At 40.7% G+C, this 13035-nt stretch overlaps 3 protein-coding genes across 4 annotated transcripts; 1 reads left to right on the top strand and 2 right to left on the bottom strand.

The window, feature by feature from the left end:
- Positions 1 to 204: 204 nt before the first annotated feature.
- dxo (decapping exoribonuclease) lies at positions 205 to 3815 on the bottom strand. Of its 2 annotated transcripts, none has more exons than XM_056407920.1 (7): positions 3597 to 3815; positions 2628 to 3091; positions 2294 to 2520; positions 1311 to 1530; positions 1066 to 1201; positions 813 to 907; positions 205 to 732 (listed from the first exon to the last, which is right to left on the bottom strand). In XM_056407920.1, exons 2-7 carry the CDS (start codon positions 3083 to 3085, stop codon positions 618 to 620), a joined length of 1251 nt encoding a protein of 416 aa, XP_056263895.1. In that variant the 5' UTR covers positions 3086 to 3091; positions 3597 to 3815; the 3' UTR covers positions 205 to 617. The 2 variants fall into 2 exon arrangements, with proteins under 2 accessions (XP_056263895.1, XP_056263894.1); XM_056407919.1 differs by having other exon boundaries at positions 3646 to 3815.
- A 277-nt stretch (positions 3816 to 4092) lies between these two features.
- stk19 (serine/threonine kinase 19) lies at positions 4093 to 6583 on the top strand. Its single transcript, XM_056406587.1, has 7 exons — positions 4093 to 4198; positions 4739 to 4834; positions 4917 to 5059; positions 5144 to 5379; positions 5513 to 5610; positions 5750 to 5897; positions 6305 to 6583. Exons 2-7 carry the CDS (start codon positions 4741 to 4743, stop codon positions 6348 to 6350), a joined length of 765 nt encoding a protein of 254 aa, XP_056262562.1. The 5' UTR covers positions 4093 to 4198; positions 4739 to 4740; the 3' UTR covers positions 6351 to 6583.
- Positions 6584 to 7031: 448 nt separating this feature from the next.
- rac1b (Rac family small GTPase 1b) lies at positions 7032 to 12054 on the bottom strand. Its single transcript, XM_056406588.1, has 6 exons — positions 11720 to 12054; positions 10559 to 10630; positions 10067 to 10184; positions 9722 to 9784; positions 8813 to 8972; positions 7032 to 8716 (listed from the first exon to the last, which is right to left on the bottom strand). The coding sequence occupies exons 1-6, from the start codon at positions 11752 to 11754 to the stop codon at positions 8586 to 8588; spliced, it is 579 nt and encodes a 192-aa protein (XP_056262563.1). The 5' UTR covers positions 11755 to 12054; the 3' UTR covers positions 7032 to 8585.
- Between the last annotated feature and the right edge of the window lie 981 nt (positions 12055 to 13035).

The raw sequence follows: 13035 nt of genomic DNA, 5'->3' as shown, positions 1-13035 counted from the left end.
AACATCACATTTAGTTCCAGTTGTGTCGCAGAGTAGCGCAGAGTAAGAATATGTCAATATACCAAAAAACAGGCGTCACAAACTATATACCTGCAACTAAATGAGTAATTTGTGTCCCCTTTTAAAATTCATATGATCAAAACATCCCATTTTATTTCAAGATTGAGAAAACAAAAATGATGCAGCTTTCATATAAAAGCGAGGCACGGTAGACCATTTTAATTCGCTCTAAACAAAGAAACTGTCACTAAGTCGGGAGGCAGAAGGACGACATTAGCTTTATTCGATAGTAAGAAGGAAGCCAAAGAATGTGAATGTGTCACTATTCATTATAAAACAACGGCAATGATTACAAGAATACACCATGCATATTAATTACGGTCTTCACAAATGAAATGTTTCTTCTGAACACTTAACATGAAAAAACCTTGTAACAGCAGATGCAATACTAACTTAATCCATTACTTTTTTTTCACAGTATTTTCTAATTTTGTTTCAATTAACATTGAACAATTAACCACTGTTCTGAAGATCGTCATAATAAAATCTGAGAACCCTCCATTGGAGGTCTGAATTTACATTAACAGTTGACCCCGTCAGGGCTGATGGTGCTCGTCTTAACGACCGGTCATCACCTCCACATACCAGTGTGGCAGGAAGGAGTACTGGGAGTCCCTGTGGACGGAGAACGTCACATCTCTGCGGGGCTCCCAGGAGAACAGGTACACCACGCTGGAAGGGAGATAATAAGGATTTTTATGAAAGCCTGAAACAAAAAGACGTCAACAACATAGTCTGTCATTGTAACTTACCTTGGATTGTCTTCAGTTGCGATTTGCTTCACAAAAGACAGGAAATCACAACAGAAGTTCATACAGACTGTTGGCTTCCAGCAGTTGTGTTCATTCTGTCCAGAAAAAAAATACAGAAGACAAACAAAGTAGAAATATTTTAGTTAATCGTTTATTAACTCGTGTCCAATAACATTTTATCGGGGGAAAAAAGATCTGAATAGATTTCTCAATGTTCAGATAAGCTTTATCGATGCAAGCGACTTCACTGTACCTTGATCAGCTGTGAAATCTTAGAGATGGGAAAAGTGTCCACAGTGACGACCACTCCTTCCTCATCCTTAAAACCTGCCACGACACGGGGGACTCCAGGGAGAAAAGACTGGGCCCACCACTTCAGCAGTTTGAACCTGAGGACCACCACAAGGATGCTTACGACAGCGTTGAGTGGGTAACAGCCAACAAACAGCATGACATGAAAAGGAGAATCATGTGATGCTTTACCGTTTCATCATCTACCTGTGAAAGTTGCTGCGCTGCTTCGGGGTGCAGATCTCCGCAGAGGTCTTTAGCTCGACGTAGCATGCAGGAGCAGCTGGAGCGTTGGGGTCTTTATCCCGGCAGTCAACCTCACCGGAGAACAGCAGTCTGTGGTCTGCCAGCCGAGTTTGCACCACAGTGCAGAATCCCTCGTTCGTGTTTACCACTCCGCTTGGGTCGGGTAAACTGTGGACGGTATCTACAGGGATGGACAAAGGTGAGGCGTTATCTTTTAAACGTGTGCTTAAAACACTATCGTCTTTAATAAATAGAGGATGTGTGAGTCAAATGTAATAAAATGAGATCGGAATGTATGGAAGTTACATCAAAAATAATTTGATATAAAGCTTTCATAATCATTTCTAAATCAGAGTACTTCGGTAAAAAATGTGAGACGGTCACAAATTACTTTAAAACTTTAAAAACTTTGACTTATGTCAATATTAAGTCAGTTTAGATTTTATAGTTTCATAGATATGGGATAATAAGTTGTAACCAAGTCCATCATCGTCTTTGATGTCAATTCAAACCAGATATCCTTTTAGTTTATTAGAGGGTATGATATACATATTGTTTTATATTTATTCTCATTATAAACCTGAGAGATTACTCTTTGCCAGTGGAATAAGTCATCAATTTGAGACAGTAAGTCAAACTGTTAAGATAAAACATCTTTTTTTGTTTATTATTTATACTAAGAGATGATAAAATGATGACTCAGTATCTTAGAATTCTGACATAACATTTAGTTAAATTATTTAAGATTATCATTATTTACTTGAATTGTGTCATTAAGAACATGTCGCTTACTATGACTAAATATGATGACTCAATATAAAAATAATAATTATGTGATGCACGTGAATATCACAGGTGAGCTAAGGCCGTGAATCAATCAAGGTTTCAAAGAAAACAAAGTAACCCGCATTTAATATCACACTGTATTGTATTAACCTACATACCTGCACAAGTGTATTGCTCAAACTTGTATCCCCAGTACATCATCTCCTCGTGTTTCTCTGTGCGGTTCTCTCGTTCCCGTTGGGCAACTTCTGTTTCCACTTCGCTGATGTAAAGCGTGCCTCTGAACCTGGTGACTGCCAGCAACCAGCCCTCCCGTGTCTCATAAGGAGTGGTCAGCAGCTTAGTCAGATGACCACGCCATGTCACAAAGTCGGAATCTAAAGCACTGGAAAGAGCAGAGGTAGAACCAATAAGACGTGCCCAACAGGAAAGTTGTGGTGAGAGTAGCAACAATAGATCCCAGGGGAGTATCTCTCTGGCCTGGAAACTTACCATGATGAGGCTGCGGTCGCCTTTGAGTTGAGCTTTGATTTATTGGCCAAGATCCATCGCAGGATGTGGTCCAGCTTCTCTTTCTTAGTTACATCTTTCTTTATGTAGCGGTCCTTGTATCCATCCTTCAGGTCAAAATTAGGATTTTTGCCAGGTTCCACATAGTATCTCATCTGCCTGCTGTCATTGACGAATCTACCGTCAGAGTCGAGGGAAAAACATCCTACTTCGACAGGCTGTTTGTACACTGGAAAGTCTCTTTCATACAACTCCCTTCTGGTGCTCAAATCCTGAGAGCTGTGTGGGTTTTGATCTGGTGTCGGCCCAGACTGATACTGGTTTGGTCTGAAGCGTTTATTCTCACAGGGATTTCTTTCACTGGTATCTTTATGTCGTCTGCATGCGGACTGGGGGTTCTGGTAGGTGGAGTTTGGATTGTGGGGTCTGTGCTGGTCCATTGCTACCTAGTGGGGAAAAGAGCAATGATTTATGAAACTTGTGTTGTCACTAAAAAGAAGTGTGAATCTTTTTTAATACTGCTGACACAAGACAACCCACTGTTTGTGTATCATGTACATCTAACTTTTTTATTTTTTATAATTTATATTGAACATAAACGATACTAGATACTAGTTTCTAAGAATATTTATCGATTCTATTATTGCATGGGAACCACAACGTTTATATCATGGAACTATATATGCACCCCCAATTGAGCACATCCCATCGTGATCTGTGGAGATAACGGTATATGCTGTCAGTATTATTTGCATGCACACATAATGTAAAGACGCAGATGTGTGTATTACATGTCGTTGCTTTGCATGCCTGTTGTATGTTAGGTTAATGAAGGTTTCAAAAATAGCTACTTTTTGTGTCTTGATTTCGCCATGTGCGTGACTACTCAACATAAAAACGACTTTATCACTACTACTAATTCCACGGTTATTAAATGAAAACCTAACGTACCCGTAGTCAGCATGCACAACAAAAGCAGCTAACGTTAAGCTAATGTTACCTTTCTGTCAATGCCACGTCAGACACAATAACTAGCAGGACTTTGTGGAAAAACGATTATCATATGTTGTAGCGTCTTTTCTAATTTAAAAAGTAAAGAAAGAAAACACAACGTGTTTTCGTCTCGCTGGCCGGGAAGCTAATAGCGCCACGAGCTAACAACAACTCTCTCCAAACTCAATGCTACTTCCGGATGCAGTTTCCCCTCCAATCCGCGTGGTGGCAGTCGCGTCACTTCCGGTAAAAATGCAGCATAAATACAACTTTTTGATAAATGTTTCTAATAAACCAGATAACATATCATTTGACATTTCCAGAAATTCATAATTGAGAGAGACAGACTGAAGAGGAAGCTTGAAGTAGAGTAAATACAATTAGAAGATGCACTTAGTTCCACATCCAATACGGTAGGTGGCGGTAATGCGCCTTTTGTGGGACGCCATGAAGCCTAAAAAGAAGAAGAAGAAGACTTTTTCAGCTGTCCGTTAGAGCTGTGGTGACAAATGTGTCCAAAGCGATGTGAATACCAAGTTAATGCTCTTAGTTGCGATTAGGTAAGTTGTAACTAACTTAGTTCAACAGGTCAAATGTTGGCTCATGTCTTCAGTGTACGCACAAAGTAATGTTAGCTCAGTGAGCTAGCGTTAGCTGCAGTCGTGGATGTATAAAGAGAATGGATGCAATTGCTTGGCTAATAGAGGCACACCTCAGAAAGTTAATGCAGTTTTCCTTTAGCAGAGATACACTGTACCATTTCTACTTCTACTTAAGTGCTCTGTTTCCTTTTTAAATGTAGTGGCGGAGGACTTCAGAGTGTTAACCGGTGGGTCGATTGATCTTGAGTAGCGTTATCTCGTTTGGGTTAACAACATAACCTAGTTAGCTGCCAGAGATATAACTGACGTTAACTAACTACTTTTTCTATGTCAATTGAACTGTTTCTTTCAGCCAACGCGCAGGGATGTCACTTGTAGTCGACTTTTTTTCTCTGATGCGTCAAATAATACATATATCTGTAGAGAGTGAAAAGCAGTTGTCTTGATAAACAGGTTTATTCTGCAAGTCACGGTTTGTCTGCCCATGTTTCCCTTCAGGTATGAACCGGAAACGGGCTTTGATTTCAGACACTTTCAAGGTGAAGAAAAGAAGAAATGAAACACAGAAGTTTGGTGCAGTCGATGATGGAGATGGTAGGTGGAGCTGCTAAAAAACAACTAATCACATATATGTGTAATCTTATTTAATATGAAAATGTATGGTTTGACTTTAAAGGACCGACTGACGTCAGATCCACCCTTGAGTATCTCATGACGCTGTTCCCCAGAAAGCTCTTCAACGACCGCTTGCCTCAGATTGTCATGAAGCACCAACTCTACAGCATCCACAGTGACAAGACGTTGGTGGACAAGGAGCTGGTAAGATGACTCCATGTCAGGAAGGTCATGCATGTGTGTATCTATCCAAATGGGGAAACCCACCGCCCTCCTTGTGGCCCACAGAATAAAATGAGGGAACGAGGAGAACTGCTGATGTTCCAGCTCGGGTTTGATGCGGATGCTTTCGGGCTGGTTTTTGCTTCCGATTACAAGACTAAAGTGCTGGCAGGGGAGGAAGGCAGGCCTACACGGGCGACAGTGGAGAGGTTCTTGGAGAAGTTGCTGTGTCCTTGCACAGAACTGAGCTTCAGCAAAGACAAGATGTTCAAGGAGTTTCTCTTCACGGACTCTGAGATAACGTATGAAAGACTCATTTACCACCTGACGTGGCTTTAATGTGGGTCTTCTCCTGTGTTTGGAACTTCTTTATCCATCTTCGGTGTGTGAAAATACATTTAGAAAGATCAACACATATATTTTCTCACCCTCTAGGCATCTGGTTAAGTCGGGGGTTCTGACTGTGAGGGATGCAGGCAGCTGGTGGCTTTCCATTCCCAACTCGGGAAAATTCACCAAGTACTTTTTACAAGGTGGGTGTTATTAAAAAAAACATGGTCTCAACACTACTTTGACGTTTCATGTACATTTCTAATTCAACAATGTTTTGACGGCGCCTTGCTAATTGGAGGACGATTTGTTTTCTAACCATCTTACCGCTCTTCCCGTTAGGTCGTAAAGCAGTGCTGGGAATGGTGAAGAAGTCCAAATATCGTGAAGTGTTGAAGGCAGAGCTGGAGGCGCGGCGAACCACTTCACATGTGAAATTCCACATGAAGTACCACGTCCATGACATTGTTGGTGCAGAGCTGGTAGAAAGGTGACAGTTGCTTGTCATCAAGTTGCATGCTATCGATTCTGAAAAAGGGTGATTTCTTTTTTTGGGGGTAGTTTTTGCAGTAGGTCAGTTTACCCATCTGTCATATGAAAAGGACAGGTACTTCAGGTGGTCACTCATTTAGGATCCTTGTGGTTCAGTAATAAAGGATTTTTTTGTTACTCGCTTGAACAACCCGTAGGTCATATAGTGGCTCTCGGGTGTTAAAACGTGTGGTTGTCAAACCTTCAAAAACCGTAGTTCGAAAATGTGATTGATTTAAAAAAAAAGATTAACTCAAGGCGGCTGTTTTTTTTATTCCATCCACCGATGACTCATTTTTATAACTCATCTTGGACTGTTTGTTTATTGATTCTTCATTTTATAAATCAAGACTGTTTTCTTCCTAGAATACCTACAACTTCAGGGGCATTGTTGAGATGCGTCGAGTCCTGAACCGCAGCAACACGATTATAAACCGGTGCTTGGTCGAAGCTGACGATTGGAAGATTAAGATTGTAGAAAGTCTTTGTATTATGACTGATGGTAAATTAACCAAGTTTGATTTTGTGCCAAAAGCATTATAAAAACCTTGTGGATTTATAAATTGTCAATTATGTTGATCATGTCAGGTTTTCATTTATCTTGGAATAAATGTTTTCTTTGCCTCAAACACTTGAGCCTCTTGATACTACCGTCTGATGTTTGAACTTCGACTTCTCAGAGATCTGTTTCTAGAACCGACTGACGACGAGGCTCAACATGTTAATCTGAGTCCCTGGCCGCTTTAGTATCAAATGCAACCCATGTGGCAAGATTACAATGCTAAATTGTTGGCGTTCAACAGTTTTTATTACTGGGGTCTGTTAGTGATGACGCACTGGATTATGTTGAAATGTTTAATATTCTTCCATCAAAAGTAGAACTGCTTTAATGTGGTCCACTGTTCCACACGGCAACCTCTGTCGAATTAATACCAGTTATTCAAATAGTTTAGCGTTTTGCAAACCTAGAATTTGTCAGAATTGTCATTTGTCAGTCAACAGATACATTTTACAGAATAAAATCAGTTTAGCTATACTTTATCAAGTGTTTGCATCAAGGAACATCGGTGGCTGCACTGCAAAGTGGGAGAAGTCGGTTTTACTTAAATTTATTGGCTTTTTCAAAAAGTGACAATAGCTTTTATCCATAAGACTAGTCACAACATTGGCTTGAATTAAAGCACAGCTTGATGTCTGAATACAATACAGATGAGCAACATGTACTTAACCCCTGATCTAGTAGTTCAAATACATTTTGTAAATAGGCAAAAAATATAACTGTTGCAATTCTAATCTTAGTTTTCAGTATATGTTGCACATACATGCCATCAGCATTAATTACAAAAAGCTAGGCGTGTAGGGAGATTAAGGTAGCGTTAACTGTAGAGGTAATAAACAAAAGGATATTCATAGTGTTAGTTAAACAATACAGTGAGTGAAGTGTAACCTCTGAAGAAAGATACAAAACAGTCAAATCACATGATTAGAACAAAAAGATGAGTACGCTGTACACTACACCATAACCGACAGCAGCTTTGTTCCCGCTCTTAGCCGGCATAAACGCTCTTAGTGACATTGCTTAGCCAGTAGTGATGCTATTAGGAATCAAATGTGCTGCACAACATGTTTCTGATAAATGCCCACAGAGCATTGAAGGCGCTCTTGTTCCCCGCCACCAAAACAGCTCTAATCCAATATCTAATAAGGTTTTCAGCTTTGCTCTCCTGGGCAGCTACACAGTTGAGACATCTAGGGAAATATTGCAAAGAGGATTGCAAGAAGAAAAAAAAGAAATACCATGAGTGACTGGTCCAATAGGAGCCAAACACATAAAATACTGGGTCATTTAGATTCGTCAGGGGTTGATAGCACGGTTGGCGTCAGAAGATCTGTTCCCGGTCGGAGTTTTCAGTACGTCTTCGGCATCATTCAATCCACGAGACTGAATGACCATGAACCATGCGCTCGGACTGAAAACCAACCGGTGAAGAGATTCACGGTGAACAAACGGCAACTTGAAGCAAGAACAACTTCCCAGACGGTTTGATTCAAGTTCCTTGTTGACTGTGCGATGACACGTGAACGCCCTCGCGAAAGGGAAATGAATAAAATGCCATCAATTATGGAGCTGAACAAACAGCAGCACTCAACAGCAAACCGCAAGCTGTATTTGGAAGGTTTAAAAGGTGTGAGACAAGAGAACAAAGGAGTTATTTTCTGTTAAAATACAGCACGTTTGCAGGATGTATTTGGCAATATCTCTTCCATTTAAAACAAACAACTAAGACTGTAAACCCCAAAAAAAGGTGGACAACCAGTGGAAAAGCAAATTGAAAACATTCCACGGTCCATTTTTACAAAACATCCAATCCACTTTAGAAGGCCTCAAGAATTTCATCGTGTTGTCTATACAGTATATGTTGTTGGGAAAGAGCTAGGGTCTATCGTCTTCCAAGCCCTTCTCATTAATCTCATGTCAAATTTGTCATGGAAACAGTTGGTAGATCTGCTGAAGCTACACTTATGGAAGGAAAGAATCTGAAGTACAATGTTTTTGTGTGTATACTGGTGTGTTTCTCCTGTGTCTCTCGCCACCCCTCACCACTCGCGGCCACGCTCCCCTGTAACCGCTCCAGTGGAGGAAGTCTTAGAGGAGAGAGCACTTCCTCCTCTTCTTCTTGACGGGTGGAGGGCAGAGGACGGCCCGGATGGCCTCGTCGAACACAGTTTTAAGGCCGCGTTGAGTCAAGGCTGAGCACTCCAGGTACTTGACGGAACCTGAGGACACCACACAAATGGGTTTTCTTTTAGTATTTCAGTCAAATCTGCAAACAAAGTCAGCGATAACTCCATAAAGAGGATGCGTGTCATTACCGATTTCTTTGGCCATCGCCAGTCCTTGGGGATATGTAATTGGAGAGAGTTTCTTCTCCTTCAGCTTCTCTATGGTGTCCTTGTCATCTCTCAGATCCAGCTTGGTCCCCACCAGGATGATGGGAGTGTTGGGACAATGGTGTCTCACCTCAGGGTACCACTGCACAGAGACCACGCCGTTGAGAAGTTAGGGGCATAACTTTCAAAACTGCTCTACGTTAACTTGAACATGCAATTTATAGAATGACTAAGGACTATATTCAAACCACAATCTGTTATTTGATGTGCCACCAAAAACAAGAATGAAGGGAGAATCACATACTATTAGTCATGTGATTCATTTACAGTATTAAAACTACCGGTTTGTGAAGTTGACAAGAATTGCACTTTTTTGTAATCCCAGCTATGCTGTAAATTCTCATGGAGACATTTGAAACACACAAGACAATATTAACAATAATATAATACAGTATATAATATATAGTTTGACAATACAAAATTGTTCTCAATCAAACTTGCATGTTGACAAAGAGTGGAGATTATTAAATATGGTCTACAATTACATGTCCTAGTCCGAAAGGAAAAAATTCAGTGCAATGAACCTGCGGCTGGGAAAACAATCAGTTTCTAGTGCGGTCAACCGTAAAGGTTTTCAACCTATTTAACCCAATGGTGTAACAATGGTTTCTTATAGCGTTTACATTGTTCTCATGAGGAGCTTTATTAACTCTGTCCATATTGTTCTGAATGAGGACATAAGATGGTATCTGGGTCAAAATATATCTTTACAAATCTATTAGTCATCCTGAAAAAAAAAACCCTGGTGCCTCTTATCATGCCATAAAACAAATCTATGACGACACCTTTACAGGCTTCAGTCTTTACAATACCGGCACAGCATCGACTTACCTTGGCACGGACGTTTTCAAAAGAGGCAGGACTCACAAGCGAGAAGCAGATGAGAAAAACATCCTGGTGAGAAAGAGCAAGCAATACAATCAGAGCCCATAAACATAATTTCCTGCTAAAAACAGTAAGTACTGCTGTTCCTGTGCTCATGCAGCACAGCAGTGTGCTGCTTTTCTTTCCCTCACTTCCTTATTCCTTCTTTATCCCCAAACGTTCCAAAAGTATTATGCAAGACAGCCACCGTCATAAAAAATAGACTTCCAAGGCAAACACCAGACACTTCAAAGAGAACAACAATAGGTCACATATAAAGAATTGTCGGACTGTTTTCTTTTTTATTATTACCGTTTGTGGATAGGAAAGTGGGCGGAGTCTGTCGTAATCTTCTTGCCCTGCTGTATCCCAGAGACCCAGGTTCACCGGCTTCCCATCAACCATAACATTGGCGGAATAGTTGTCGAACCTGACAGAATATGATACAAATTAGTTAAGCCATCAGGATGACTATAAACTGATGAATTATCAATTACATAAATAATGAAAGGAACAAAAATGTAACTTAAGCATTTAAATGGTAACAGGCTCTTAATTACTGTGTGTTGTCCTTTTACTGAGCCAGTCCATGCCACACTGACAGTGACGGAGAGCAACAACGTCTCCATAGCAGGTCTAGAATCAGACTTTCACCGTATAAACAAAGGCAACTCAAGAATGAGAAGCCTTAATTGTGCATTGTAAAGGACATAATAGGTGGCAACAATAGATGACTGCCAGTGTTGATCAACTTCTAGCCTTGCATTAAGTAAATAAACACGGTCTGTAGCCTCAGATACTCACACTGTGGGGATATACTCTCCAGGAAAGGCATTGGTGGTGTAGCTGATGAGCAGGCAGGTCTTACCCACCGCCCTGGAGAGAGGAACAGGAAAATTACTCGTTTTTCTTGATGTATCACCCCGCCCCCCCAACAAAAAAACCAGCATGAAAAATGCCATTTAGGGTATACATTTATGTGATTTCCTGCATTGTACTTACGATACATATTGTTGTGCGTGTCCGAGCTATGGTGCAAATCCTAAATATATTCAATCACACTTGAGAAGCTGCAACTCTATTTCTGCAGATGAATTGACCAACCATGTCATTGAACCCTGACTGTGGGAGAACAGACGTGGCGTAAAAAAGTGTATTTATTTAAAATATACGAGAGTACCATATGGGTCCATTCGCGAATATGAAAGCTCACAAGCATGAAACTTAGTGACGAATGAACCTTTTTACTGCGAGCTTCCCCCTTCGTCAAAAGCGAAAACAATAAAGTAGTCGCAGGGCCATCAATGACTCCGCTGCTGCGGTATCCACCACACCCTGAACAAGAAGTAGGAGGTGCACCTCACATATTGTTAACATATGGAAGTCGTCCACGGGCTCATTCATTAATCGGTCACCAATCTGTACTTGTTGCATACAGAGTCTACAAAATGTAAGTTACGTATGCGAAGCTGGGAAATACGCCGCTTGTGTGACACCTAACGACGCAACTAAAACCAACAAACATAGGTCACATCGCGGCTAACGCTTCACATTTCCCAATATATAAAGGAATTGTTGCCAAACTCCGACTCAGGTGAGGAGGGACGTGTGAACTGTGACGTGACTCACCCGGGAGTAATTTAAATCCAGGGATTAGCCAATCACTTACATACTAGTAATCATGTAACGTAAGTAGTAGTTAACTAGGTTAGTCGGCTATTTCAAAAACCCTCCTTATGAAGATAACTGCGAATAACTCATACATCGTAGGAGTATAGTTAACTTAGCTAGCTGATAAAACCCACGAAGCACGCACAGGTAGTTAAAGTTAGTTAGCTCCTAACTAACTTTCGCCGTCCAGAAATCGGATATAACGTTAGCTCGTCCGATGACAGCATCGTACACTTCGTTATTATGGTTAACCATCAAAACCAACTCACAGTCAGCTCGATTACGTTAACTTACCCGTCTCCAACAACGACACACTTTATGGCCTGCATCGCGCCGCAGCGGGAGGAATGCCGAGTGATCCCGGTGAGCTAACGTTAGCTCACACGTCTCTTTTCCTTTGTCCGGTGGAAAGTCCCGACGGCTCTTCGCTTACGGTTGTTCGATAGTGCAGCCGAGCTCCTGTGACGTGGAACAGCGCGTGGCGGGGAGAACTTTAAGTAACTTATCGGACACTTTTAACACAAGTTTCGATAGAAAATCCCTCGCAACATTCCCATGCTTTCGTGGGCTGATCTGGAAGCTATGAAGCAAAACAGCGGCCACCACCCCTTAGGAGGAGAAAAAAACCGAAGTTAGCCACAGATGGTGCTTCCGGTGTGAGCAGGAGATACGCCCACAGACATTTTAACGATCTGTAATTTCCTCAAAAAAAGCAGCTGACTAGCCACCGTTTTTAGTTTTTTTTATGAAATCAGAAAATATCATCAAAAAGTGTCGGGTGTTTGTCTTTTAAAAAAATAAAATTTGAACTAGTGTAGCGGTAAAGGTGATATCGCTACACTAAAACAACCGATGAATAAGACGGACGATTCAGAGTGTGACACGGATTGAGGAAGTTAATAATAGTGCTACTTCCCTGAACGATGCTTTCCAGGCACTTTCTCCAACAAACAATTGGGACCCAAACACATAAAAATAAAATGTCCTACGTGCCACTTACTGGAACGACCACATTTCCATATATACATGTTGTAAGTGTCAAGTTGCGTACAACCAGTTGCTACTATGGGAGTAACTTGACACAATAGCAACTGGTTGTGCGCAAATAATTCCCCTTTCATTGATTAATTGATTAGTTGAGTGAGAAAAAGTAAACAGTTTATTGTTATTTCTGATACAAAACCCGTACGCATTATTTGGTGCTCATGTGCAAAGATTTGTAGCTTTTCTCTATTTCCTTCATTGTAGGCTCTGGACTGTTGATGGGGTAAAACACACAATTTTAAGACATCACCCTGGATGCTGGGAAATAACGGTGGGTAAATTAACAATTATCTGTCATTGTACAGTCTATAAATAACTACTTGATTCATCAATAAAATAGACAATGAAAAGCTTGAGCGATAGGCAGCATTGATCAATGAAAGTACAAGCCCTAAAACACGTTTTAAATCTATTTCTCTGTATAGTTCTTCTTTTATTAATGAAGATAATTCACCATCAATAAAAAGAAATGACTGACTCCAGACTTATATCAACTTTTTGAGAATAACAATTTGAATATGGCAACACTATTCAATTAAAAAACTTTTTTTTAAAACGTACACCCG

The sequence above is a fragment of the Pseudoliparis swirei genome, chromosome 23, assembly GCF_029220125.1.
Source record: "Pseudoliparis swirei isolate HS2019 ecotype Mariana Trench chromosome 23, NWPU_hadal_v1, whole genome shotgun sequence".
Lineage (NCBI taxonomy): Eukaryota > Metazoa > Chordata > Actinopteri > Perciformes > Liparidae > Pseudoliparis > Pseudoliparis swirei.
Note: the sequence above shows the minus strand (reverse complement) of the source record. Positions and strands in the feature narration are given on the sequence as shown.

Bases quoted from the DNA above. Each gene is read 5' to 3' on its own strand.
- dxo (XM_056407920.1), bottom strand. From the start codon at position 3,085: ATGGACCAGCACAGACCCCACAATCCAAACTCCACCTACCAGAACCCC. The intron at 1,202-1,310 runs GTAGATGATGAA...GGTGGTCCTCAG, and splicing joins CAGCGCAGCAACTTTCACAG to GTTCAAACTGCTGAAGTGGT. The intron at 733-812 runs GTAAGTTACAAT...TCTCCCTTCCAG, and splicing joins GCAACTGAAGACAATCCAAG to CGTGGTGTACCTGTTCTCCT.
- stk19 (XM_056406587.1), top strand. From the start codon at position 4,741: ATGAACCGGAAACGGGCTTTGATTTCAGACACTTTCAAGGTGAAGAAA. The intron at 4,835-4,916 runs GTAGGTGGAGCT...TTGACTTTAAAG, and splicing joins TGCAGTCGATGATGGAGATG to GACCGACTGACGTCAGATCC. The intron at 5,060-5,143 runs GTAAGATGACTC...TGTGGCCCACAG, and splicing joins CGTTGGTGGACAAGGAGCTG to AATAAAATGAGGGAACGAGG.
- rac1b (XM_056406588.1), bottom strand. From the start codon at position 11,754: ATGCAGGCCATAAAGTGTGTCGTTGTTGGAGACGG. The intron at 8,973-9,721 runs GTAAGTCGATGC...GTCTCTGTGCAG, and splicing joins TTGAAAACGTCCGTGCCAAG to TGGTACCCTGAGGTGAGACA. The intron at 8,717-8,812 runs GTAATGACACGC...TGGTGTCCTCAG, and splicing joins GGCGATGGCCAAAGAAATCG to GTTCCGTCAAGTACCTGGAG.